This window comes from Caloenas nicobarica, chromosome 1 (assembly GCF_036013445.1).
Source record: "Caloenas nicobarica isolate bCalNic1 chromosome 1, bCalNic1.hap1, whole genome shotgun sequence".
NCBI lineage: Eukaryota > Metazoa > Chordata > Aves > Columbiformes > Columbidae > Caloenas > Caloenas nicobarica.
This window is the reverse complement of record NC_088245.1, coordinates 102421153-102446628: the sequence shown is the minus strand read 5'-3', so window position 1 is coordinate 102446628 and position 25476 is coordinate 102421153. Positions and strand designations below refer to the sequence as shown.

Below are 25476 nucleotides of genomic sequence, written 5' to 3'. Positions count from 1 at the left end.
GATACACCTCCTGCATGCCATTGAGGTTAACAGAAGCTTTGCCAACAAAATTAATAATGAAAGTAACAGGCCCAAGGCATGTTCATAAATTAAAATAATTTTAATGATATGGATTGGCACATTATTTGATCTTACAATATTTCACGGTTACCACAGAAGACTGAAACAACTGAAATCTTTTAATCAGTCCTAGCAGAATAGCTAAGCTGATGCAAGATTCCTTAGTTGAGGAATTTAGGGTCAAGTCTATTCAAATTATGCCTGCCTTGTAACTAAATTCATGACCTCAGTTACAGCAGTAGCCTGAATACATCTGTGATCTATTTTTCTGTTAATATAGTGATAGTTGATATTACTCTAGTTCACTGTCATGTCTTATCTGCAAGTTCTTGAGTAGGTGGGACTGCACGCTGGTAAAAAAATAGCACATTTGCGTGCTCTATAAAATGAAAATAATAGTAAAAGTTGGTTCAGGTAGGTTCTTTCTTCCCTAGGGGAACCCCTTCATTGGATGAGAGAATGCACTCTGCAGGTAACATAAAAGCTAAGAAAAGAATATGAAGCACACGATGAAAGCATAGGGACTTTTACTCCTGCATGAGCTGAAAAGACAAATACAGGAGTCTGAATGGAGAAGGACTCCGAGTAGCAGCAACATGTGGGAGGCTCAAAGTCTGCAACACTTGCCAGTCTGAGAGCAGTCTATAGCACAGTTCAGAAAGGCTCTCTTTTCTTTACATACAAACACAAATGAGATACCTGTTTCCCTGAATTTTGCTTGTCACTAAATGAAGAGATTAAGTACTGGATAACATCTACAAATTTTATTGGTCAGGGCTCTAAAAATACCATTGCTGGAGAGCTGAAGCAACTTCCTCAGGTTCTGACTGAGTTAAGTCAGCAGCTGCTACTTTCCTACACAGTTTGGAACGAGAGCAAAAGCCAGAAATGATGCTGTGTCTTTTTTTGGGAAGTACCTGACATCATTGCAAGTAGCATTGAATCCTATACAGAGAAGGTGGATTTTAAAGTTATAGAAAACAGAGCTTCTGAAAATAAATTGATGTGTCTACATTTTTAATGAGCTTGCATGTTTGGTCAGTAATGATAATCAATGTTGATTGCATAGTATATTTAGACATACACAAGACATTTGGTTCAGGTTCATGTGTTATTTTGATTAAAGAATTTAATTAAAACACAATAAACACGACATCCTAAAATAAATTGAAAACAGGATAATTGAGAAGTAATTGCAAAAGTAAAATCAGCAACAAGTGAATGAGTTTCTGAAGAGTTCTACAAAAATGCTACATCTTCTGTAATTGCAGTGATTCAATGGTTACCAGAAGACTCTGTTCAGTTCCGGTGTTTGTACCTTAGGAAAAATAAGAAACAGTGCAGAAGGCAGCTCTTCAAAGATTAAAGGGGAAAAAAAGCTAAAGGAAAGCAGGGCTCAGAATAAGAGCGCATAAAGCACCTCCTACTTAAAGGGTTCGGAGTGCATCTATGTTTATGCCATATTTCAGTGGTTAAGGCGCTCCCCACAGAAGGTGGATATTGAACTCATGACACAAGCAGTCTCAGTGGGTGTCGTTGGAGAAAAGGTCACCTCCTATGACCTGAGAAAAGTCTGCAGGGAAAAGTTAAGGCTGTGAGTGTCTTTTTGACGTAAGTGCCAGAGATCTGAAGAAGGCTTACATTCATTACCTGAGGGGTTTGTGTTTCATGTGAACCAGAAAAGGCAGCTTCTCACAGCTCTGGATTTCATGAAACCGTTTTGGACCCCTAATCCTCTGTGAATTGGGAACTGGAAAAATGAGTCTTGTGACCTGGGGCAATGAGTTCCCTGAAATGTCAGCACCTGAACAGCTAGGCGCTGTACACTAGTGAAGGCTGTGATAACTGGAAAACTAATTTTGTGAATTTAACACTTCACCAGTTTTCTAAAGGTTACTTTTTCCAGAAGAGACCTGCAATGCACTGTAAAATTGGGTGGTTATGTGATTTTGTTTACAGCTGTAAATGGTTTGTAGCGTCGAATGATGCTCAGAGTCAGGTGAGGTGGTTGCATACGTCCTGATGACACTGCGCGTGTTAGAGAAGTGCAGCCCCTACTCTTCAGTCTGACTAACTGGTCTTGCATGGGAGATGATAGCACAAGTAGCCATGTCAGAACAAAGAAAGTAAACATGACATTTCCCCCCCAGACTACGGATGAGCGGGTTCGGCTGCCAGACATCCGAGCAAGCAGGTGGTACCAGTTCCGTGTGGCAGCTGTGAATGTGCACGGGACAAGAGGCTTCACGGCACCCAGCAAGCACTTCCGATCCTCGAAAGGTTAGTTTTTGTTTGCTGTATCTGGTGCTCACCTTCCACTCACTCACACGTGGATCATAACCTGATCTTCCTGCTTTTGTGAAAGAAGGTTTTTAACAGGTGAGTTTGTTGGTAGTTTCACCACCAGCTTTAAAAATGGTGCGAGATTTGTTTGAAGTTGGCAAAGGAATTAGAGGTTAAAGATGTCGTTATTGTTTTATCAGTAAGGGGTCTCAATGAATACACCTCCTTTTAAACATTTTCTGCACCGTTGGTATCAAACAACATGATCCTGACCATGAAATATGAAGGAACTGTGGTTTCAATGTGTTGTTCTGAGAGGTTTCTCTTATTTTTCTTTTTAGTTATGAGAAATATGTTGTGCCATATGTTTAGCAGAGTACTGAAATATTTTGTTGCCTGTAGCTAAATAATTACATCTAAATAATTGTATCTAAAAATTGTTTTGATGGAACTGTGGGCTCTCTTAATATAAATTTCCCCTTGCTAGCACTAAACATAAGGGCTTAAGAATAAAAAGGATATAAATGCTAATTAGCATGTCTCTGTTCATTAGAAAGGCGTGCTGGAAAATCCACAAAGTATTGTAGGAATTTGTGTTGCCATTTCTGGTTTTGCAAGGGTTTGGGAAATAAAATAACTTTGAAGATTATTTCTGTACCAGTAAATGGTACTCGGAGGACGAGGGAGATGGAAACAGATCTCCCATCCTGTGAAACTGCTGCCATTGTCCCTGGTGTACCTTTGACCCATGCAAAGCAAAATTTTCCCAGATGACTCTCAGGCATAGTATAGCAATTAACACAGGCCAGAAACTATTCCTGACAGATGATCCGGATGTGGTTACCCTCTCTTAAAGACAGTAGATAACGTGGACATAGGTAGACTATGCTAGTTGACTTTAGTGCCAAAGAATGAGATCTGTCACTCTTCACTATACTAATAGAGGTAGTTTCTAATAGAAAGACTTGTCTTTGTTTTACTAGTGACAGAATGTTTACACAGGTATAACACAGACCTCAAGGAATGCATTTCCTCCTCTTTCTGCAGACAGAATTATCTTGCAATATGGGCAGTTCCCATCTACGGGTTCCTGTGCTCGCTTTTAGCTCGCTGTTTGGCTATGGTCCATCCTAGAAAAAGTCCTACTGTAGATGCAGTTAGAGAGGCATGCAAGTGCTTTTGCTGGCATGGATGCTTAATTACTTACTGAATAAGTATACATTAGACTTGATAATTTTTTGGTGCTTTAACCACATTCGTGGTAGGAAGGTTGGCTGGCATAGCTAGCCCATTACTGCTGTGACCACAAACCTTTTCATGTATAAAAACAAGTATTATTTTAAGTCACATCAAAAACGCCATTTCTTCAAGCTGTGTTGAGCTTTCTGCAAGGCCTCAGCAGCAGCAGTAGCTTTCTCTTTGCTTTTTTTCATGAGCAGCACTTGAGCAGATACAGCACTTTGTTGCTGAATCTGGCACCAATGTTCTTTTAAACTCAGATCATTGTCAGTTGTTTTATTGACATTTTCCAACTATTCTGCTTGGAACCACTATAATTGCAATTACGTAAAGGTATATCATGGCAACAGTGAGGTTTTGGCTTGATTGTGACATTTTCAGGCAGGATTTGTATTGCTTTCAAAAAAATTCATCCCCTACTGAATGTGCTAGCCACAGGAGTATATATTGTTCAAAATACCTACATTGGTAATGGATATAAGAATATCCATGGTAAGTCCTTCTGAAGGTCTCTTTAGCACAGTATCTGACACCAGCCAACAGTGGGTTTCTGGAGAACAGTGTGAGAGCAAGATAAGCACACAGGGATATTTCTTCAGAATAGTCTCCCAGCTAGCAGTGATTTGTGTTTCAGGAGCTTGTGGTTTTGAAATGCTAACATGTTAGATACCAGAGTCCTCTTTTTCTGGGGTCTCTGCAGCTACCCCTGAAGCACGTGCTCTCCCCGAGTGCTGCTTATGGCTGGCTGGTGGAGGTGGGGACCACTTTTAGGACTTTGTGACAAGGACAATGGAAGCCAGTAGTACCTCTGCATGCTCTTACTTAATACATGAAAATAACGGCATCTTGATAATGGCAGAAAGTACGTAGCCGGCGTTCTTCAAAAGGCTTCTGTAACTCTCAACAGTTTTCAAATCTAAACTCCAGCCCTTGACAGAGAATCATGAGTTGCCAGACAAACAGCAAGGAGTTCAGTTAGCTATCACCTTCCTAGCCAAAATCATCCTACGCTGGCAGCTCATTGGACTACTTTAGAGTCTTAGGTATTGTCAGTGGTTATTATGAAGGTACCATGTTCACCAGATGAAACATGTAGATGCTCTAGGTGACATAGATGAAGAAGTTGCTAAGTGGTGACTATTGAGAATGACGCTGGGATGCTTCACTTGCTATCTCTTAGCATCCATGTCCCTGTATAGGTGCTCATAGCAGTTAGAGTTATAGTGTTATACAGACATTTAATAACTACTTTGGAGCTCAGTGGGAAGCAGCAGCCCCTGCCTGGCAGAGAGGCAACAAACTGCTGCTCAGATGTGCATAGTTTTTTTGAGTGCCAGCATCTGCTGGCCCCTGCTGAGCTCCTACAGGCACATTTAACCTCCAATTTGGAAAAGGAAAGCCGACTTTGGCACATCACCTTTGGAAGTTTGCTGACTGTGCTAAGTTTTTGTGAAGTGTGGACAGAAATTCACATCAGTTCTTGTACTGTTTCAGTTCACCCCGTTGTGCCAAGACCCAGAGAAGATTATTATCTTCGTTAGACTTAACAGAAGTTTTCTTCAAAAAGAAGCCCTTTGATCAGGGTACATGACAGCAGTTCTTAAGACAGCTTCTCATACAGGATGCTGAACTTTTACCAATTTATAATGAATAGCAAATTATTTGGGTTTATTTTTTCTTTAAAGGAGGACAAGGACGATATATAATCTGAATCTAGGGAGGAGTACGGCACCACAAAGTCTCTGTCATTAAATATTTTAAGCTGTTAAAAAGAATATTTGAAAAACATTGGTGCTGTAATTACTTGGAGAGAGGCATTTTGTCTGGTTACCACAATACTGTTTTATACTATTTTGTGTTTTTTGCAAATGCAAAAAATGTGATCTCTAAGTAGACACAACAAAGGAAGGTTTTGTTTTATCCGAAGTAATGTCAAGTCTTCTAAGGTATGTAATTTCCATTAACTTTTGTATCACTAAATAAAGCTCCTTATTATCGAAATCAGTTTAATTTCACAGTCATGAAAAAAGACAAAACCAGGAACAAAACAGTAGAAACAGAAAAAAGACAAAACCAGTATTTTGTCAAGCATTCTAGCTACCATTTTTCACCTAGTTGTGTTTTGAGGTTTTATGTGCTGCAACTTTTGATGCTTTCCTACTGTAAATGTTTGAGACAAAGGCTTATCAACTGTTTTACGCTGCCTCATGTGTTCATTTATGGCATTGATCTGTAAATAACAAATAATCAAAGTGACACAGCTGAGATAATTTATTAAATATTCAGAGCTTAAGCAGAGAGAATTTTTTTTTAAATTATTTTTTAAAGGAAATGAAGGGTTTGCTTGTGCTTATCTGGCACAGGGAATGAAGTGATTGTTCATTTTGCAAAAATGCGATTCCAAAATTACAAGAAAACAGGTTGGACTATGCTTATGTGGCGCAGAGTGACAAGAAGGTGAAGTGAATACTGCACCTACGAGTGTGAGTTCTTTCCTAGAAGTCGGACTCTGTACATGGATTTTCAGATAGATACTGTCAGCTAAAATGGATTAAAACTTTCTGTTATTTTGACAGTGGTTTCCACTACACTTTTCGGGGTGTTTAATTCGTGTGAGTTTTTCTTTTCATCTTCAACTGGGTGGCAATAATTTGCAATAACAGTAATAAATAAAGCTAACAGAATACCTGGCAGAACTTTTTTGATCCTCAAAGGTACAAATATATTTCTCTTCATATTTTTATTGAAACTTTCCAAGCTTCTTCATTTTCTCTGAAAGCAGGAGAGAATTGTACCTACATTCCATAAATGAGTCTCCTTGGATGAAAAGCTACGTGCGCTTTTCTCTCATTAGCAGGCACCAGATAGCCTAACCCAACTTGTCAGAAGCTGCTTGGCATTAGTAATACAATTTCTAATTTTTTGTATTTGGGCAAGAGTTTTCAGGCTATTTTTTCCTGGCTTTTTATGGTTTATGATGTGAGTGAACTCTTAGTAACAGAGACTGCAGTTAACTAGAGGGATCAGCGTTAGGCATTTCCATCTGATATATTACCTTGCAGGCCTGTAGTTAGGTGCTGTGCCATTTTCCAAGACAAAAAGAGGCTGTAAGATTAACACAATGAGCCCGAACCATCTGATCCCTCTACCTTTGCTAAAGGTTTTTATCTTCAACATGAAGGCAGTCACTAACATACACAGGATAAATTGTCAAGCAAGAGGAAGCAGACAACATTGTTTCCACAGCACATAAGTACCACTCTGGATGTGATTTCATGCATACATTACTGAGTGTTAGTAAAACCAGAACAGACACCCACTCCCGGCAATAAAATTTCTTTCTGTTGCTCTTCTGGGACCAATTATTTTTTTATACTGTTGCACAGCTGGTTTATGTGTGCCATTTCCATTGGGCAAAGCCAGTCCTCCCGCTTATGTCTTGGAACTGCTTAATGGTTGGAAACTTGTCTGTAGAGCAACTTCAGCAGATTTTTACAGTTGGAAGGTGTAACGTTTAAAAGATAGCAATGGGAGATCCATTTTATATACATTTTTAAAAAACCTATATAAAAAGGGGTTTAAGTTAGAGTCAAACTTGCTATCACTTTTACAGCTTAGAATGAGAATTCCAGTTCCAATGTCATTTTCTTCTCTGACATATATTACAAATCATTTACTGTTTTCATGACAGTTGCCACATTTAAAGCCAAAGTGGATGCATTGCAGCACTGTGTGATGTGATTCTTGTATATAGCTTGCCCATATCATTTCGTTAAGGTTGCAAAGTGCTTCCAGATCTTGTTGATTGAAAGAATTTTGTAAAATATAGATTGTCTATCACTATGTTTACAAATATGACTATGGGAAGATGTTTATTTTGAAATGCTGATGATGTGAGAGTTTTCTTTTTTTCCTTTATTTGCAGCAAGGAATCCTTCCTTTTGGGGACTGGAGACAGAGTTTTGCTTGTGATGGCTGAGTAGCCAGAAAGACAAGAATTTTAAGTCCTTTGGGTATCCTCAAGCCAGATACAATCCAGACAAATGCAGTACTTACTCCATGTGCTGGAACAGCAGCCTCAGCTTTGACCTAATGAAGCTATCATTTCTAGCAGCGAGAAGTGATTTACTTGTCAGGCTGCTGAGACCAGAATTTTTTTGGATTTGAGGACAGCTGTCTCTGCCAAATTCTAGTATATATATAATGACTCCTATTTTATTTGAGTTGTAGTATAAACTGCAAAGGAAAAGCTGCAACTAGCATCACTCTTTCTGCAAACCAAAGAATTTGATTTAACACTCAGATAAATTCATGTATATAAAATTTCAGAACTTTACATTTGAAAAACTGGCAGTAGTTTCCATTCCAGTAATTTAATGTCCGTGTATCTGAATTATACATGTGGGCAGTCAATCAAAGGGATCACAGGTATTTGAAGACTAGCAGTAGAATGACTGTTAGCTTCATGGTCAGCAAAATGCCAGTTTAGCTTCATAGTCAGGTTAACAAACACCTTAAGTACTATATATAAGCTTTATAGTCCAGTAGCAGTTATTAGACCTTGAAGTATTTCAGCACGAGTTGTATAGCGCATTTAATGTTTCCATAGACATAAGCATATCAGAGCACCTTGTAGAAGCATGGCTTTGCCATTCAATAATGCAATAGTGAAGGCTTAAAAAAACTGGAAAAAACTGTCAGGCATGTGTTATGGAGGGGCATGGTCTTATACTTAACAGGTTTTTGTGGTTTGTTTGGGTTTTTTTGTGGTTTTTTTGTTGTTTTGTTTTTTTTCTTTGAGAGAGGTGGCTTTGGAGAGGTCTGGATTCTTTTCGGGTTTGTTTGTATTTTGAGGATGGGATTTGGTTGGTTTTTTTTTTTCTTGTTAATAGCAAAGATCATTATATCTTGCCTTGCTGCTATTCCTTCTCACTTGTTTGTTTTGCTGGTGAAAGTCAATCCTTTCAAATGAAAGAAAATGTTAATATTCTTGTGGGTTTTGGCTTACAAAATGATAGTTCTGCCAGTTTTAATAGTGATGCGTGTCACAGAAATATGTAGAAATAGATGAATAAGTTATATAAAGGTACTGAAATACTTAATATGGAATGGATCCTCAGCTGGTATAAAATGCTCAATAAGTGGCTTCATATTTCAGGTGATACACCACAAATCCCAGAAATATTTTACTGTTATGACTCTATAATCGGACAGGATTTTTTCTTTCAGATTATGAAATGCAAAACTGTAATAATGTTTTATTGTCTTTCACATCTTACATCCTTCTATCTAGTGTATTATTTTCTCCAGCCTAGTTTACTGGCTTTATAAAAGCTCTTCTAGAAAATGTGACTCTTTCAAATGTCTTGCCTGTTCATGTCTGTCAGCTGCAGATCTCTTTCCTTTCTGTCTTCTTCTGCTTCCACCACCACTCTTCCTCCTGTTCAAAGGCATTTTTCTGGATGACATTTGCGAGAATTGCGAATGAGAGACTTCGAAGAAAGGGAACACTCAGGAAAATGTTTCTGCTGTTGCTCTATTATTTCACATGTGTATTCCTTTTAAGAGGACGTTCTTGCTTTCCTTAACTGTAATTTTCCGATGATTTTCAATACGTTTACATTGTGCCATAGCAAAGGAGAAACGGTACTAGATTTTCTTTTAAATATGGATCAGTGTTCTGTCTGCTGACTGGACTGTTTCTAGTGAAAACAGAAGAAATGCTACAGACAAAGTAATGTTTTCAATAAGCTGTGCAATGATAAAAAGTACAGGGTGAAATGCTGGTGCTATAGAAGTCAGAAGAAATGATCTATTGGTTTCTGTATGCACATAGTTCTTCCTTACTGTTTTCTTTCTTTGCTTATGTTATGGGGAAAAACACGGATGTTTGAAGTTACCTTAACAAAAAAAAAATTCCTGTGATTCTGAGACGTATAAAAGCTCTGTTCTGGTCAGTCACTACTTTATACATGGAAAATTACACACTATCTTGCATTCTTATGGGAACAGAAACATTTGAAAAGGAAAAATGTAAATTGGGTCATTTGCTTTTACACCTTGGAAAAAATGGTGAATAGAACTTCAAAATATTTTTAGTCATGTAACACACTTTGTCCAGAAGAGCTATTTCGTTTAACTTTTAGATTTTTTTTTTAGTGACTCTCAGAGTCTTTTATAGATGGAGAATGAAGACAAACATGTTTTATCGTTAGAATTGTTTTTGCTTATATCTGACCATTTGTGAAGACATATTCTCTGAAACACTTTAATTCTATCCCATATGTTGTGTATACATAATACATGATGCATAGTACTTCTGGGAGATAACCTGAATAATTCACCTACAGTAATATGATCATGTTGCACTTCAGGTTATAAATGTTTTATTGCCACAATACATTGTCATATAACATAAAAAACCCCTAACCTTTTAAATCAGCGAAGATGAATACTTAATAAAGATTTTGGATTTATGAGTCATTATTCAGTTTATGTTTATTGTACCTAGATTTCATATCTACTCATTTTGTTATATGATAGAAGTAAATGAAAAGTTCTGTTAGAGAACAGTACAAATCATATAACTAAAATAATCTCTTAAATTTATCCCCTCCAATATAAATAGCTTCGTATAGTTTAAAGTGGACTTGCTGGCTACTTCACAAATAAGGAAATAAGTGTAAGAACAGTGCTTGTCCAAAGCCAGAAAAAAATAAAAGGAACTGGTTTACAAACTCATTAAAATAATGAGTGAGAAGAAATAAGGAATTGTCATTATTTTGAAAATTAAGTTAAATTTCCAGAATTCTTAAACTCAAATGTGCTTTGTAACTTTTACGGCCAAAAATTAGGTTCAATTATATGTGTGAGGAAACAGGGGCATCCATTAGTATTTAAGTAAAATGGCATGTGTGAGGAAACAGGAGCATCCATTGTAATTTAACAGAGCGTCCTGTTAAATAACAGGAATAAGCCATTATTTCACATCTGCTGATCTTTAAAAAGGAAATGTTGTCTTTATTAATTCTGAATGTGTCAGTTTGCATGAACTAAATGATGGAATTTTTCAGGGAGAACATTTGTCATAGGGATTATCTGATGAACTTACTATGCCTGGAAAGTTTATTTAACAGCTCATTTACCATTATAAAAAGATGCAGGTGAACTGTGCAGTAAATGAATGCCTGGTGTCCCCTCTGCACACCTCCAGTTTTATTTCTGGCAAATAAGTGGTGGCTCATTTGGCTAAAAAGTTACATGAAAATGCTTTTTTCAGTCAGATTGTTTTTTTCTTGGCTACAGCTTCATAACATGCCTTAATTACTATGAATTACTATGAATTTCCTTTATTCTGCCTGATATACTTTTATACTTTTAATTTTTTTGAGTCACACTGTTGACTTAAATTTTGTTCTTGCAGTTTCCTTATATTTTTTCACCAATGTTTGGCTACCATTGCTGTTTAAAAAAAAAAAAAAAAGTAGGTGTTAAAAAGTGAGATTAAAAAGAAGCTCAGTTGCAAAATTTCCATGGATTCACATTACTTGGAGCCAGGATAGTGTACAGTACATCCTCAAGGAGGACGTAATATTCAGTGTTGGAAAAGGTTCAATATTGGAACCTCTGCCTGTCGGATGATCTTCTTGACTCTAGGGTCATCAAGGAGACAACTGAAGGAATAATATCTCAGTTGATATTGACCAGAAATTTAACAGGGATAGGGAAATAAATCACAGGGGTAGCTAATTAATTCTTGTTGTTCTAAAAAAACTCCTATAGACTTCCGTGACATCATAATCTATCATTACATCTTAATTATATTTATTCTAAGGAAGTTTTTATGTTGTGTGGTGGTAGATAGATATCAATACTAGAATTTTGAAGAAAGATTCAAAATGTAGAAACATAATTTTATCATTTGAGAGTAGTCTGGCAACACTGAAAAAATAAGAAGTGTTTCCACCATACAATTCTGTGATGACTATACAAGGCCATTTGTAGAACATGAGTGTTTTATGCTCACTACATAGTTAAAGTGGCGAATGACAAAAGCAAAACTGATAGTCTAGTATGTTTTGATAAAGTTTCGTAATATTTATGAACTATCAGCAACACCGAATAATGACAAAACTAGATGGCCGTAGTGTTTATTTCAGTAGAGCTTGAATTTCTAGAATTTACAAGAAGCCAAATCATTGATGGGAAATTTTTGCCTGAATTTTCTTCAGTATGCGGAGAGTGTTTAATCCAGCTCATGTATGCCTGGTAAATACACAAGATGAAGATGATCTTTACCTTATTGAAGATGATCTTTACTTTAGAATCTTTTTGTTTGTTTTAAATTCCAGATCCGTCTGCTCCACCAGCTCCATCTAATATCAGAATTGCCAATATCAGTGCAAACAATGATGGGAGTGTAAATGTAATGATTACTTGGGATCTTCCAGAAGAGCCTGATATCCCAGTGCACCACTACAAAGTCTTCTGGAGCTGGACATATAGCAAATACGTAATCCCAGCTAAAAAAAAGAGAAGGAAGATTACTGATGGGGTAAGAAAGAAAATAGTAAATGAAACACACACAAAATAGAGTGTAAATGTAAAATATGTGATAAGCTTCAGCAGGTGCTAAAATAGTGGTCTTAATTTTTAATATCACCAACCCCACAGACAATTTTGATCTCTCAATCTCTCTCTTTCATTGTACTCAGAGACAGAAGTATACTTCTGCCTTAAAATGCAAGTAAATACTGTAAGATTTTGCAGGAGAGCTGAATAGGAAGTTAAACGCTGTTTGTCTGCTAAATTCGGACTTCTTTTGTTAATGCTTCTTAAAGGTACAGTACTTACTTTATTTAAAAAGCCCAGTGTCATCTGTAACCTTGTTCTTTCACTGTGCAAGTAAAACTTGTGACACTATTATATAGAATAACCATTAAATAGTCAGTATAGGTCCAAGGAAAATCAACCCCAAAACTCTTTAAATAAGCTGCTGTACGAAAGATCTGGTGTATTTCCATAGCAGCAAATTCCTGTGAGTTTCTTGAATGATGTATTGAATATTGCTTTAGTAGGAAAGTATCTGTTGTGATATCCTTGAGCATATTGCATATTATATTAAAGTAGCTAACAGAAATAGAAATCAATTACAGAGAACAGGCTGAACTTAACTCTCAGTGCTCTTAATAAATGCTTTGTGAGATTTTGGTCCGATGTTTGTGTTAACACTATGTTTTGGCTCTGGCTGCCCACTTGCACTGTGAACGACAGCCAGAGAGTCACAGTTCCCTCTCTGTCCCTCAGTCACCAAACCCTGAGAGAGATACAGGCAATGAAGGCTGAGTGCTGAGTTCATCTACAGCAGACTGAAAACAGCAGAGCTGCCACCCTGGTAACATGTTGGACCCATCCCTTCTGATGGGAATTGACAGGTGATCAAGGTCCAGAGGCTACAGAGCCACCACCACCAGCTCTGTGCTTGACAGGCAGAAAAATGAAATTTCCCACAAATTTCCCAAAATTTCCCCACAAATGTAGACAATACGGAGTAATTTCAGGGACTCAGATAAATTGGTTCTTTTTTTTTCTACTCCAGTTTAATACTTTTTTCCTTTTTTTTTTTTAAAAAAAAAGGTGTAAATAACCAAAGAAAAGAAACATCTTTCTAGTACTTCTAAAAAATCAATTTTGCAAGATAGAAGTAGGGTTGGACTGTGCCAAGTAGAAATGTTTGTGCTTCTCAGGAAAGCTGCCATTGGCTAGAGATCTTCATGGCAGAGGCTACAGCCTAAAAGTACAGGGGAACTTTCTCTGCACAAGCTGGTCCTTAAATCACAAAACCCAGAGAATTTTAAAATTGAGCTGGGTCCCTAATGTTGCATTGGCAGTTTGTATAAGGTACGTTGTCCAAGCAGCCAGGCATCAGGTTAGGAACGCTTAAGTCCAGAACCCAACATGAGAGGGACATGAAACTGTTGGAAGAAGTCCAGAGGAGACCACAAAAATGATCAGAGGGCTGGAGCACCTCTCATATGAAGATAGGCTGAGAGAATTGGGGTTGTTCAGCCTGGAGAAGAGAAGGCTCCAGGGAGACCTTATAGCAGCCTTCCAGTACCCAAAGGGGACCTACAGGAAAGGTGAAGAGGGACTTTTTTCAAGGGCGTGTAGTGACAGGACAAAGAGTAATGGTTTTAAACTGAAAGAGGGCAGATTTAGATTAGATAGAAGGAAGAAATTCTTCACCATGAGGGTGGTGAGGCACTGGAACAGGCTGCCCAGAGAAGCTGTGGGTGCCCCATCCCTGGGAGTGTTCAAGGCCAGGTTGGATGGGCCTTTGAGCAACCTGGTCTAGTGGAAGGTGTCCCTGCCCATGGCAGGGGGGTTGGAACCAAATGATCTTTAAGGTCCCTTCCAACTCCAAACACTCTATGATTCTATGTTTCTATGATGTTTTAGAGAAAAGGAAGGCTCTTAGAATATCTTTCATATTACTCCTGTCTCATTGTACATTTTCTTTTGCAGCATTTCATGAAACTGTACAGCTGTGTCAGTAAGATTCAGACTTTCCCACAGGGCACTCCTGAGGCAGTTGCTAATCAATGGTCCTTTGAATATTATAGCAAGTCTTCTGTCTGAGAATTGAAACTGCAGAAAACTTAAAAAAATAAATTAAAGCTGGAAAAATCTTATTTTTTAAAGATCATTGAAGTTTTTTTACCTGGTTTTTACCTTTAGATGTAGTCTAGTCCAAATAATTTTATAATGAGTACCGTATGAAATCATTCCAGGTAGACATTAAAATAATTTGACTGCAATATTAACACTTTTAACTGAGCATTATAGTCAATGTTATAAGTATCTCAGCACAAAACAAGTTAAGGTAATTGATATGAAATGCTTTTGACAGTCCCTGAAGTGTTAAATATGGCAGTATATGGTTATCTTGTTCACTCTGGATTGACTGTCAGACTTCGGAGGCACAAAGTATTCTAAAGAAAACATGGAGTAAGGTCTTCTGTTTGAGATAAGGGCAAAAAGGTCATTCTCTTAAACAAATTTTAAAACTTTAGAAGTGTAAGAATATTAAAAATATTTGCAATATCATGGGACTTGCCTTAATTTATGGATTACTGACCAGAGAATGATAATCTTACTCTGGCGTTTCCTCATTTAAGATACTTCCATGACAATGGAAACCCCTTTTTTTCTTTTCTGTTTTCCATTCTATAACAGAAAAAAATTTCTTACCAATGGGTGTATTTTTGGTTGTGTGTTTTGGTTTTGTTTTTTTCATTTCTGTTTTCAACAGTTGAAACAAATACAAAATATCAAAAAAATGTACTGAATGTTGGATTTTAGCTGTCTTCAGACTGTAGAAAAATTTTTCAATTGCTTTGCTAACACAGAAATTAGAGAATAAGTTCAATTTTTTTTTGCTAAAATGATTTTGGCATAAGAATAAAACTTGTTACGTGTAAAAAAAAAACCTCCTTAATTGTGACCTAAACGATAGGTGCTATATTTGCCAAGTATTTGCCAAAATTATGTAAACATCAAGAAGGTTAGTATTTTTAAAATGACACAGAAAAACAGAGTCCAATAAAATATATTTTTTAAATAAATAAATTTTTGCTCTGTTGAAATTTATACATGAGTTTTCTAATTTCAAAAGAGTAGTGTGCCTAAGATAACATGCCTGCTTTTAATAAGGGCCTGTGTTTCAGTAATACTATAACTACTTTGTATATTTATTCTCCTCTATTATAGGCCCAAAATTATGTGGTCCTGGAGGGACTCCAACCCAACAGCAACTACAATGTAGAACTGCAGGCAGTAACGCGTTGGGGTCAGATACGCCTGAAAAGTGCTAAGGTTTCTCTTCATTTTAGCACGACTCAGGACACCAGGAATAATAGTGAGTAATTATGTTCAAACACCTGAATGCTTTATCTCTTCTTTATCTGGAATTTTAATGTTTTATGTAATGATTTCTCCAATTTAAAAGAATCATTTTCTTAAAGCTTTGTGTTTCATGTCATTGTGATCCTGTATTGGTGAAGCTGAGTAACCTTTTAACATTACATTTCTTATCTAAAAATTGGTGACAGTTTTTGCCTAATTCTTTATCTGAGATCCTATTCACCTGAAATAAACAAAGGTCATGAAAATGGAAGCGTTTGCATTACTATGGTGTTAATATTTTTCAAATGCAATACAGGTCTAAATACTTTATTTGCCAGTGGCTGGAATAAAAGCATTTCTGTGTCTTTGTCTTAACTGGACAGTTTTAGCTTGCAAGGCTTTTCAAAATCCCGACTATTTTGAGTAGCAGATTAATTTGGATTCTTGGACTACACAAATATGTATCTACTATGAACCGATACAGAACATCAACTCTTCTGTTAGGGAATCTAAAATGCTCCATGCCTGATGAGCAATGAATTCTCAAGAAATTATTGCATGAATAGGACCCACATTCAAATTAGAGTCTTCAGATCTTTAGATGTCAGGTTATTTCTTTTTAAGATCTTCTTTAAAGCTTCTCATGCTAAGTAATATAATTGAAAAGCAAATCTGAAAGTAAACCATGATTCTCAGTCTAATTGAAATACTATTTGTGTAATTACAATACAGTACCAAGTTACTGCCCCAACTGCTGATGTGTCTCTGAGTAACCAATACACCAAAATTCTTATAATGTGTTAAATAATATGATTTTAAATACCCTGTCCTGGCTTCATTTCATTTTCCATCCTTTTTCATTCTTTTTTTTAAAGTGCACCTGAAGTTTAATCTTTACTTGTTGCTATTTCATACCGTAATTGTAATTACTCTCACCATAACTAATCAATTGCTATTGTTGCTGGACCTTTCTGCAAGCATATTCAGTTTGGATATACATAAAATATTCTAAAGTAATTGTTAGTTATAACAGACCTTTATATCTACAGTTGCTTCCCGTATTAACGCACCAAGAAGAAAAAGCAGGCATAAAGATCCTTAAGCTCATTTTTACTACTTTTTTGGGCCATGTTAAGAGGCAGTAAAGGCCCATATTTTCATCTCTTCAATACACTGGGTCTTTGCTTGAAATATGATCTTGAATCTCCAGAGTTTGTACGTAAGGCAAGTTTGGGTTAAATCAGCAGTGAAGCACAATGTAAGTGAATATAAGAGTTCTGCCTTTTCCATACTGGCCCTCCGAGATTGTACCTGTGCTTTCTGTCATTCCCTAGGACAGTGACCTTGTTTGCAGGATTGTGCATGACATCAAAAGCTTCTTTGAGTTATCACGTTTAGTTTTCCTTTCTTTTCTATATGTTCACAGGAAATGTAATAGAAGAAAAACTATGGCGGGAGCTGGGTATTTAATTCCAGTACACTCAGCCACTAGGCTCAACTAGAAGCGTATGATTGGTATTTAGGAGATGTTCTCATTTTGCTGGGTATTTTCCTAAGAATTCTTGTCAGTCTGTGGTTTTTTGTTTGTTTGTTTGTTTTCTGCAAAGCACATTTTGCTAGATAAACAAGCAAAAATTTCCTTCCCCTCACCCAGCCCTGTTCTTTTTGTCTCTTCTGATTAGAAGTTCCACTGAAATTCTAGATCTCAATGCTAAACTTTAACGTGTTTATTTTTCAGTCCAGTCATCTCAATTGGCATTTCACCAGATTATGTCACAGGTCTGAGAAGGAACATATAACCAAGTTTACTTTCCATCAGGTCACAGGAGAAGGCTGGTCCCTGGATTTCACCCGAGTCTGAGACTGGGCTGTGTCCTGGCAACTGGGAGGAAATTCTAGATGCCATTACACACATCTAGCCCAAGTGACGTTGGGCAAGCTGTTGAATTTCTTTCTTTCATTTTACTATGAGAATGAACTTTCCCCTCTTGGAAATATGGATAATTAATGAACTAATGAATTAATGAACTAATGAATTAATGTCAGGCTAGTCCTGACATTAGGTCAGATCATCAGAGTCTTTAAACATAACAGTAAATAAAGCCTTTCCATGCAACAGAATTCCTCTAAACTGAATCTGAGTAATGGAGGTTGGACTGTGTTGATTTTGGTACCATTCTATACTTATTTACTGTGACAAACCCTTTTGCTGGTAGTGCTGTTATCAACTCACCGTGGTCTCATGATGGACTGTCTCTCATGGTCTGTATCATCAATGGATTTTTCTTGGGAGAGGAACATTTTTGTTTTACTTCTCCCTCTCCAAAAAATCGTGTTTTTCAGAATCTGATGCAGATCACTTCTGAATTATTAGTTACAAATGCTCTACCAAACAGAGTTCATTTACCCTAAACCTCATATGTGACTTTTGTGGTTTCATTATTTTCTGTCCACTCTGGTGGCATCTCTTTCCTGTCACCAGCACAGCTAGATTTAAATTCCTTCCAAAATTTTGCTTGGACAGTCTGTTCTCTTGATCGTTTTACTTCAAAAAGGAATCCCTCAGTAGTTTACGTGAAAGTCTGCAATCTACTAATGTTTAATTAGTATAGACTTTGTCATATCTTGTGCTTTATTTCACTTTATTGCGGTGACCTTTTTGGACTATAAAGTTCATTAATTGTTTTATTGTTTTTTATACCAGAGTAATACTACACTAATAGCAATATTTTTGTTTTCATGTATACTTCTAGTATTTGGCTGCTATGTTCAAATTATGGATATCCATTTAGTTAACAAGCTATATTTTCTTTTTAACTGGAAATCAGTCCATGCGAGAACTACAACACATATTTGTTTTAATAGTAGAGTAATTCAATAATAAGTTTGTAGACAAATCTAAGCATCCTTTCCATTAAAGCCATGAAGTAAAGTATTCAAGATTCTTTGAGCCTTAACCACTTGTATCACACATTTTAGTGTATTTGGACCTTTTTGGACATTTTTAAAATATGGCTAAGTTATAGCTTACACAGAAAAGCAAATAAAAACTGCCTCTGGAGGAGATGCAGATTTGTCTTCTGAATCTCACTGAAGTTGGTTGGGTATAGAGCCAGTCCTGCTTGAGGTACTTTTGAGAATACTCGGAAGCAGATGGAGAAATATGAAAAGGAGAAAAAAAATATTGCCTGAAATATTATCTAGGACATGACATTCACGCCCCCTCTTAATCTGGGGACTTCCATGCCCTTTGGCAAGTACTTCCAGAAGCAACATGTCTCACTATCAGTTGCTCAACTTTCTGTGGAATTAAGGTCTTTTTTTTAAGTGTCTGTTCCTATTTTCAGAATAGAGAGCAGTCCATAACCCGCTGAAGTAATTTAGTCCTACAGACCTCTGTGAGATTTGACCCTCACCCTCTAGCATTATATTTCCCCACACTCAGAAATCTGTTACCTCACTATATTTGTGTGCTTCACTTTTGGGAAATGCAGCAAGACTCTTGCTCTTGATCTTTGTATAGAAATATTCTAAATTGATGTCCTAGTTTTTCTGGAAATGGAGCAGAGAGAGAAGAGCAAAATGGAGATTTAGTAAAATTAAAATACTTTAAGTTGAGGTATACCTGATAGATTTAAATTTTTACTTCTCTCTGTCACTTTTTTATTTCCTTTTAAGTAGCATGAATGTTATGGTTACCTTGAGAAAGAATTTAAGTTTGATAGTTTTACTTTAATTTAAAACAAAGAAAACTTAAAATTGTATCAGGTTAAGCAAAGGATTGAGGAAGTAAAGTGGCCAAAAAGCAAATGGTTTTCAGCAGAAGATACCTGTAGGGCACAATATTAAAGTTTACATGGCATTCATGTTAATTATTGAAACCTGAGTCTTTCTCTCAAGTATGTAGCTAATAATTTGCCACTTCCTAATTATTAGAATCTTTTCATTTAGGTGTATTATTGAATTAAATACAGCTTTTTTGTTAATCTGATGCAAATACCATTCTCTTAATCAGAACTGATCCATTTGCAAGTGTGTAATGAAAATGTAGTTTGGATCGGCACTGCTGCCTTTTCAGCTGAAAATATCTAGAAATAGATATTGCCAAGGGAATGCTACGTGTTGCCAAGGGAAATGCTACATGAAGAACGTCCCGTTGCCATTGCTTGTTGGAAACTGGGCACATAACACCAAGGGAATTGCTCGAAGTTAATTCTGCTCTTACAGTGTTTTCATAAGCATTCACTGTTCACTGTTGGAAACAGGAAAGTGGGTAAGAAAGATCTTTAATCTGACCACAGTGTTCTTGCATAGCTTACCAAAGGACTATATTTACTTTGATGTAATAACCACATGCGGCACTCTGTGGGTTACACTCAATGCCATCCTTGGGTTTTGTGTTCATTCAAACACTGCACAAATATAAAGACCGTGAGTGATTATACAGAACTACCGCTAGATACTATGCCTGTTTAAAAAGTCCATGTGTTAACCTTTCTTGTTCTTGTTCTTAGCATTCTTTTGAAAATTTACAGAGCATTTTCATATTAAAATATGCTTATTTTTTTCTCTCTCTGCCCGAAATAATTTTTTTGACTGAATTTCAAAACAATTCTATGCTTTTCAACCATTCTGGACAGTTCGTTCTTTCTATTAATTTTGTTTAGGTAAGGTACTGAAATAAGAAAATTTGGATTAAAGTATTAATTTCTGAATTTCAGCACTGTTAACGTAGTCATTACACTGCACTGTACTTAAATAAATAATTCCTGATTGTTCCGTGTATTGCAGAGGAACAGACATCTTCTGCTGGGAAATCCCAGAAAGGACTTATAGATCCTTACCCAACATTTCAAAGAAGAAAACCCACTCGTTTTCTTAAAATTGGAACTCCTTTCTATCAGGACAATCAACTCCAGGTCAAAGTCTACTGGAAAAAAACAGGTTTGTCAAATTTTTGTTTCATTGTTTTTTTCTAATGAACTCTTATCAACTGCCCCAGAGTTGTAGAACATTGATATAATACAATGAACCTCATATAGTCAATCAAAGTTAAATCCTACACCCGTCCTTCCTTCCCTTCAGCTTCACGTTAGAATGAAATGTTTCCTCTCCTCTTTGTGTTATGGATGTGTAAATATCTGGCAGAGGGAAATGATGTGAATCAGCTATCAAAAAATTACAGTCACCCATGCTGGAACATTGAATCCTCCCAGAGGTAATTTCTAGTTAAGTGGAAATTGCTTCCATAGTTATAAATAGGGAAGCAGAATTTGGCCTTATGTTCGATGGAGCTTTTGTGACTATGAATGTTGTGCCCTGGAGTGTTGTTGGAGGGTCTCAAGCACACATGGTTCCGGGCAGATTTTCTGCTGATGGCACTGCAGTATCTCTTGTTGGACTTTGTCAGTTGAGAAATGAGTTAGGAAATAAATGTATATGGAAATCATACAGTGGTGGCACAAAAACTAAACCACAAAATTTCAAAGTATAGTGGCTTATGTTAGAGCCACAATAGGCTTTATGCCAAATTTTATCAGTCACCTTGAATTAGAACAGGATGGATAGTTGGCCACAACCACTGGAAAAATATTTTAAGTTGGTTTACTGCTATGTTGCATGCATCTTTCTGTTTTTCAGAAATATATAACAACGATTTTATGTTTAAGTCTTCCAGTCTAAAGGAAAATGCCATAAATTTTAAGTGTCTAATCAGATTCAGAAATCAAAAAAGGGGTTTTCCTTTCTTGTCCTCTAGGAGCACATGGGTTGTTACACATTGGTGCAGCGTAGCCATAACAGGTTCATATGCTGTTACTTGAAAATGTGCTAGTGCTGTTAGTGTTTTAACTTGGAGCAATCTACATGTGTAGCAGTATCACATGTATAAAATCCATTCAATTTTTGTATTTGAAATAAAGGGCAACAAAATGAATAATCATATTTTCTTCTGGAATTTTTCGAAGAATTTTAGAAATATTTGAGTTCTTTTGGGTTTAGGTTTATGCCACACCATTCTGATCAAAGAAAGGCTATATAACCACTCAATTATGCTGTGTAACGTAAGAATATACCACGCTCAATGGTGTGAATTGTGAGAGCTATCCTTTGCTTCTTAAAAAGTGCCTGCCTTTTTGAGTGTTTACCTTTCTACTTTCAAATCAAATGCTTATTCCTCCACAAAATCTGTAAGCTTTGGCTCAGCCTGACTACATACACTTTTTAAATGTTTGTCCCTATCTTGCCTATGCTAGCTTTCTTTTTTCTAGCTTTTGCCATAATATTTCATTTTTGCCTCACTTTATGGAAAGTTGGAATAATTTAAAATTTAAATAAAAGTTAAGACATTTTAAGTTGTGAATAGTACGTTTACCTAAACATATGGTTTTGGTTATGCAAAGTGAGATTTATGTATTCTGAGCTTGGGACTGATCACCTTAAGCTTTAGCCTTCTGAAGTGAGATGTCAGCTCATCGTTGAAGCTCCTTTTATGGTCAAAAAAGAAAAGCAGGTGACTTCTGAAGCAAGTCATTCCACACAGCAGCAGAATCGTTCTCTGGAGATGGCTCTCTTCCGTACTGAGTGCAGAAGGGAGACCAGATGACTAGGTCAGACTAGGCAACTCATTTGTAGAAGGCTTAGAGATGCCTAATGTCTCTCTATGAGCTGAGGTTCAATTCTCAGCAGTCTGAACTAAAAAAAGTTGAGAGACAGGATTCAAAGATGAGGAAACCATGATGCCTGCCATAGGCATGAGGCGGGGTTGTGCCACTCACAGTCTGCAGGCAAGATTCAGCCCAGTGGAACAATCAATCCAACTGCAGCCATTTTCCTGCCAGCCTGTTTCCAGAAGAAAGATCATGTGTCCTTTGACCAAAATGACAACACCCCTAGTGAAATTCATCTTATGAATAATTTTCCGAAGTCACTGTTAGACTTAATGGAGGAAAAATCATGACCAGTACAGCAATATTCTTCTTGTTCCAAAGTAGGTGTCTTGACCTAGGTGGCCACAATTATAGAGGTGGTTTAGATATCAAGCTTAAAAGTAGATGTTGTATCATAGGTACCTAAATATTCACATCGAAGTCTGGAGCTGAATTCCACCCTGTGTTACATACCTGGAAGTAATATTTGTATTAAATGTTATAAATGCCTGTAAAAAGAAATAAAGTAATCCGGCTTCTCATAGTCACTCATAGTTTGGAAGTAACAGTGTTTGGAAGTGGTTTAATCTCCACAACTGGAAATCTTCAAAGACAGATATGGCACAGACCTGTTAGAAATTACATGGATTTACATGCTGTCACCTTGGGCCAGGAGTGGACTAGTTGAGTTCCTAAATTTCTAACTGTACAGCTGACTCATCATGTATGACTCCATGGCATCCAGTTGTATAAGAAGGACACCCAGAGGTCCATTTTGGGCACATGTTGGGAGCAAGCTGTGTTGCATGCACCAGGGCATTTCGGTATATGCCCCAGCCATGCAGTAGAAGATGCCTTCATTATTCCCACAAAATGAACAGTGATAGCAAAGGTGTTTGAAAAGGGGCAAAATATGGCTGTTTGTCACACTTACGTTTTTCTTTTCTTTTTTTAAAAGAAAGTATCTGTGTTCTGATTGACAGCATATACAGTAACTCAGCAGGAGGCACTGCCTTATGTAGGACTGAAATAGAGCCAGTTACCTGCTTCTGAGGAGCTAGCAGCTTCTATGAGCTCTTACAGGAGTTTACATAGATGAGGTTCTGACTCTAAATTTACTAGTGACAATTTACTTCAGAGCAGATCTGTTCCACTATACAGAGAACACAGCAGGAGAAGCATATGGGCTGTGTCTTATTTTTATGGAAGACAGCAGTTAGTGGAGCCAGATGCATTGGGCGTTGTACCCACATGTCTTTCTTCTTTATGAACTGCACTGTCTCAAGTCATGTTTAGGGAGTTGTAGGAGGTATAAGAGTGCAGCAACTATAATAGGAAATACTGAGAGAGAATTCACCTCAGCCTACTTTATGGCCTGATGTCTAGGTTATTGCCATTGCAGATAGGCAATCAGAGGTCAAACCCTTCCTGACAGAGAGTTAACCTCTGTGTCTCCCACATGGTGGGTGAAAACAAGAGTCACTATTGATTACTCTAATCTCATTATTTTTGTAGTTTGCTATTAAATTAATAGGGGTTTTTTGGAACAGGAACACAGCCATTCTATAGTCAGAAATCACAGAATCATAGAGTAGTTTGGATTTGAGGGGACCTTTAAAGGTCATCTAGTCCAACTCCCTGCAATGAGCAGGGACATCTTCAACTAGACCAGGTTGCTCAGAGCCCTGTCCAGCCTGGCCTTCAAATTTTCCAGGGATGGGGCATCTACCACCTCTCTGGGCAACCTGTGCCAGCGGTTCAACACCCTTATCACAAAAAAATTCTTCCTTATATCTAGTCTAGATTTCTTCTCTTTTAGTTTAAAACCATTACCCCCTGTCCTATCGCAACAGGCCCTGCTGAAAAGTCTGTCTCCGTCTTTCTTATAAGCCTCCTTGAAGTACTGAAAGGCCGCAATAAGGTCTCCCCAGAGCCTTCTCTTCTGCAGGCTGAACAACCCCAAGTCTCTCATCCTGTCCTTACAGGAGAACTGTTCCAGCCCTCTGATCATTTTTGTGGCCTCCTCTGGGCCTTCTCCAACAGGTTCATGTCTCTGCTGCACTGAGGGCTCCAGAGCTGGACACAGAACTCCAGGTGGGGCCTCACCAGATCGGAGTAGAGGGGCAGAATCACCTCCCTCAACCTGCTGGCCATGTTCCTTCTGATACGATTTGGTTTCTGGGCTGCAAGCACACATTGCCAGCTCATGTTGAACTTTTCATCCACCGGTACCCCCAAGTCCTTCTCTGCAGGGCTGCTCTCAATCCCTTCATCCCTCAGCCTGTATTGATACCAGGCATATCCTGACCCAGGTGCAGGACCTTGCACTTGGCTTTGTTCAACCTCATGAGGTTCACGTGGGCCCACTTCTTGATCTTGTCCAGGGCCTTCTGGATGGCATCCCATCCCTCAGGCATGTCAGCTGCACCACTCAGCTCAGTGCCGTCTGCAGACTTGCTGTGTGGGCACTCTATCCCACTGTTTTGGTCATTGAATGTGGGACGTGTGCCTGTAAAACAAAAAGAAATTAAGAAAATATCATGAAATCCTGTGAAATAAGTATATTGATAATGGTGAGAGTTCTCATGATATAAAAAATAATTCAAGAAATACGACTGTCAAGCTTCAACATGTTGGACATTTGTATATTAAGCAAAATTTCAGGCGGTTGTAGGAATCTTTGCTTTTTCTGGTTTGATTTTCAAGATTTTTTGTACTTTTTGTTCTGGACTTCATGGTCCTGACAAGAGATGGTTGCAGTGGTGATGAATTAAATACGTTATTTAGATTTTAGATTTTTTTTTAACATGAAGAAATTTAAACCGGTATGTTGATATAGAGTGTCTTTTAACTGTAATGAAAACTTTAACAACAATTAAAACAGAAGTCTCTCACTTTGTAGGAATGTTACTCATTTTCTATAGTAATAGCTGCTCAGAATTTTTTGTTGTATTCCTGAAGTCAGTGGCCCTATCATTCTACTTAGACCTGAGAATTTTTTTTTTTTTTTAATTCTATCCAAAACCAAGATGGCTCTATAGAAGAGTTTTGTACTGCCTCCCAATACTGTAGCATCACAGGACACTATGGATTCCAGAAACAGAAGGAGGGACTTGTGTGGATTTCTTGCAGTCTCAGACCACCTAAGAAACACAAATGTATTCTGAAGGTTGTTTTAGATTATTACTTTATTTTCATTGGTCCTTTTGTTAGCTGATAAATTGTTTTGCTTTTGAATTTGAAACATTTTACTTTGTCTGAAAAAGACAAAGTAGAACAGAATCATAGAATAATTTAAATGGTTTGGAAGGGATCTCTGAAGTTCAGCTGGTCCAACCATCTG

At 37.3% G+C, this 25476-nt stretch overlaps 1 protein-coding gene across 1 annotated transcript in view; it reads left to right on the top strand.

The window, feature by feature from the left end:
- ANOS1 (anosmin 1) overlaps positions 1-25476 on the top strand; it is a 144352-nt gene that overhangs the window by 93113 nt on the left and 25763 nt on the right. Inside the window, exons 6-9 of the mRNA XM_065655572.1 lie at positions 2211-2340; positions 11934-12136; positions 15352-15499; positions 20278-20430. Of these exons, the coding sequence (XP_065511644.1) occupies positions 2211-2340; positions 11934-12136; positions 15352-15499; positions 20278-20430 (634 nt within the window). The remainder of the gene's footprint in view (positions 1-2210; positions 2341-11933; positions 12137-15351; positions 15500-20277; positions 20431-25476) is intronic.